This window comes from Aplysia californica, unplaced genomic scaffold (assembly GCF_000002075.1).
Source record: "Aplysia californica isolate F4 #8 unplaced genomic scaffold, AplCal3.0 scaffold00364, whole genome shotgun sequence".
Taxonomy (NCBI): domain Eukaryota; kingdom Metazoa; phylum Mollusca; class Gastropoda; order Aplysiida; family Aplysiidae; genus Aplysia; species Aplysia californica.
This window is the reverse complement of record NW_004797634.1, coordinates 309,783-312,583: the sequence shown is the minus strand read 5'-3', so window position 1 is coordinate 312,583 and position 2,801 is coordinate 309,783. Positions and strand designations below refer to the sequence as shown.

Here is a 2,801-nt window from a genome sequence, read left to right as displayed (position 1 = left end):
GAAGAAAAAAAGGATTCATCACATGCCCGTCACGCTACAATACAAACATGATAGGTGGAAATGGGTATCCAGTTATAGACAGTGAAAGATCTTGTCAGTTTGATAGTGTTTGAGCGCATGAAATCCGCAGCTTGCACTGTATGCTTCCGCGGAAGCTGAGAATGTTTCCGAGTGTTCTCAGAGGGTCTGCTGGGGTAATAATATTTGTAAAGCGCATAGAGCAAGCTCTTGAGCATGGATATGCGCTATATAAATGCAATTATTATTATTATTATTATTATAGTGAGAGTAGTTAGTTTAGTTTTAGTAAGAGTTTTACGGCACTTGCACCACAATAAGGTTATGTAAGTGCCGAAGATTAGATTTAGTAGTTTGTCCTTGTGCAGTTACCTAAAAAATTATCAGCAACCTAAGCATAATTTTCTTACCTCCCACACATGAAAAAATCAGATAAATCAATAATAATAATAAATAACATTTGTACTACAAATATCTGTGCTCAACAGCAAGCTCTATGCCCTTCACAATCTGTGCTCAACAGCAAGCTCTATGCCCTTCACAATCTGTGCTCAACAGCAAGCTCTATGCCCTTCACAATCTGAGCTCAACAGCAAGCTCTATGCCCTTCACAATCTGTGCTCAACAGCAAGCTCTACGCCCTTCACAATCTGTGCTCAACAGCAAGCTCTACGCCCTTCACAATCTGTGCTCAACAGCAAGCTCTGTGCCCTTCACAATCTGTGCTCAACAGCAAGCTCTATGCCCTTCACAATCTGTGCTCAACAGCAAGCTCTATGCCCTTCACAATCTGTGCTCAACAGCAAGCTCTACGCCCTTCACAATCTGTGCTCAACAGCAAGCTCTACGCCCTTCACAATCTGTGCTCAACAGCAAGCTCTACGCCCTTCACAATCTGTGCTCAACAGCAAGCTCTATGCCCTTCACAATCTGTGCTCAACAGCAAGCTCTATGCCCTTCACAATCTGTGCTCAACAGCAAGCTCTATGCCCTTCACAATCTAGATTATTCCCCCAGCAGACCTGAGAACACTAAGAAAGATTCTCGGCTTCCCGGGAAGCAAACGTTTTCAGATTTAGTCAGAGTTCTACACCACTTGCAACACAAATAGGTCATTTAATGACATCCTTTTTAAGTCAGTAGATTCATGTTCAGTACAATGTTATGTAAATGACTATGTATCCATTTATGTATTTTGTGAATTGCAGCGTGTAGATTATTTTATGCTCATTTCGTGACGATGTGTAAGCGTGTGCGTGTGATAAGCAAGTAGATGTGTGTGTGTGTGTGCGAGTGTGTTTGGCATACATGTGTGTGCACATGTGTGTGTTATGTGTTCGTGAGTGTGTATGTGTGTATTTGTGTGTGTATGTGTATATGTGTGTGTGTTTGTGTGTGTGTGTATGAGTGTGTGTATTGTGCATGTGTGTAGCGTGCGTGAATATTGTTCGTACATGCATTTATGTAAAGCGCCTAGAGCTGTGTTTACACGGGAGTGGGCGCTATAGAAATGATCTTCATTATTATCATTATTATTATTATTATTATTATTTAAGTGCCGAAGGTTTGGGGTGATACAAGAGAGTGACATACAAAGAAAAGAGAGAGGAGAGATAAAGATGACAGATGTGTAAAGGAAGGAGTAAATCACACCACAGGACCCGCCAACCACCCACAGAGAGGAGAGACAAAGATGACAGATGTGTAAAGGAAAGAAGGAGTAGACCACACCACAGGACCCACCAACCACCAACAGATGCATCATAACAGTTCAGTTGTTAAGGGAGGAGTGACCCTTGATTTTGCAGATTTTGGGTCAGGCTATGCAAATTTTATGTCGGCTGATTGTTGAAGATCAACCTGTTTTTAGGCTAAAAATAGCATGGAGACAATTGAGAAAGTCTTTATTCTCCTTGTAAATTGCCTTTGAAAACATGAGGATGGGTCAATATAGTGAATTTTCACAATAATTGTTGTTTTCCGAAATATGTAATTTTTTTGCAGTTTTTTTCCCAACTCTTTCCTTAGTTTTCATCCTTTTGAGATGACACTTTCAGGAAACATAGATGGCAAGGCTGTCATCAATGTAACAGAGAGATATTTGGGAAAACAAACAACACTTTTCAATCGACAAGCGATTAAGCAACCTAAATTTAGAAAGTTCTTTTATACTTTGGGAAAATTCTCATATTTTCTTCTTCTTTTGCACTTATTGAAAAAAGCTTGCAGTTACTTTGATAGGGTCTGGTTCAGGTATACTCTCACCAAATTTGGTCAGTAAATAAGAAAGCCTTAGAGATTTGAAATTCATTGTTTATTTTCAAAATGGCGGCCATTTCCACAGCAACCGCTCCACAGCAACCGCTGTTGCTATGCCAAAATAAAATTGTGTATCAAGAGATTTTACTATGTCTGACTTATATGTGTACTTAGATTTGATCTCGGGCTACAAACGTAGAAAATGATTCTCAAGGGTAACTCCTCCCGTTAACGGACAAGTGTAAGAAGCAGTAGAGCAGTTGACCACTGACTTAGCGTCGATGTTCCGGAAGCCCTCCAGCTCAGCCAGCTTGACACACACACTCCAGGCCGGGCTATGGCACAGGTTAATGAGTCGCTCACAGCACTGGTAGGCAAACTCATAGTCCAAGGCTTGGGGGGGTGTAAAGGGTTAAGTTTTGTTGTTTCAGTAAGTATTTTACGGCACTTGCAACACAATAAGGTCGTATAAGTGCCGAAGATTAGAGGTGTTACAAGAGAGTAACAAACACAAAAAAGAAAGA

The 2,801-nt window shown here is 40.7% G+C and overlaps 1 protein-coding gene across 1 annotated transcript in view; it reads right to left on the bottom strand.

Annotated features, from left to right (window-relative positions):
- LOC101864470 (neuroblastoma-amplified sequence) overlaps positions 1–2,801 on the bottom strand; it is a gene marked incomplete in the record, with an annotated part of 104,153 nt that overhangs the window by 34,952 nt on the left and 66,400 nt on the right. The window contains 1 exon segment of the mRNA XM_013085297.2: positions 2,550–2,667. Within this exon segment, the coding sequence (XP_012940751.1) occupies positions 2,550–2,667 (118 nt within the window).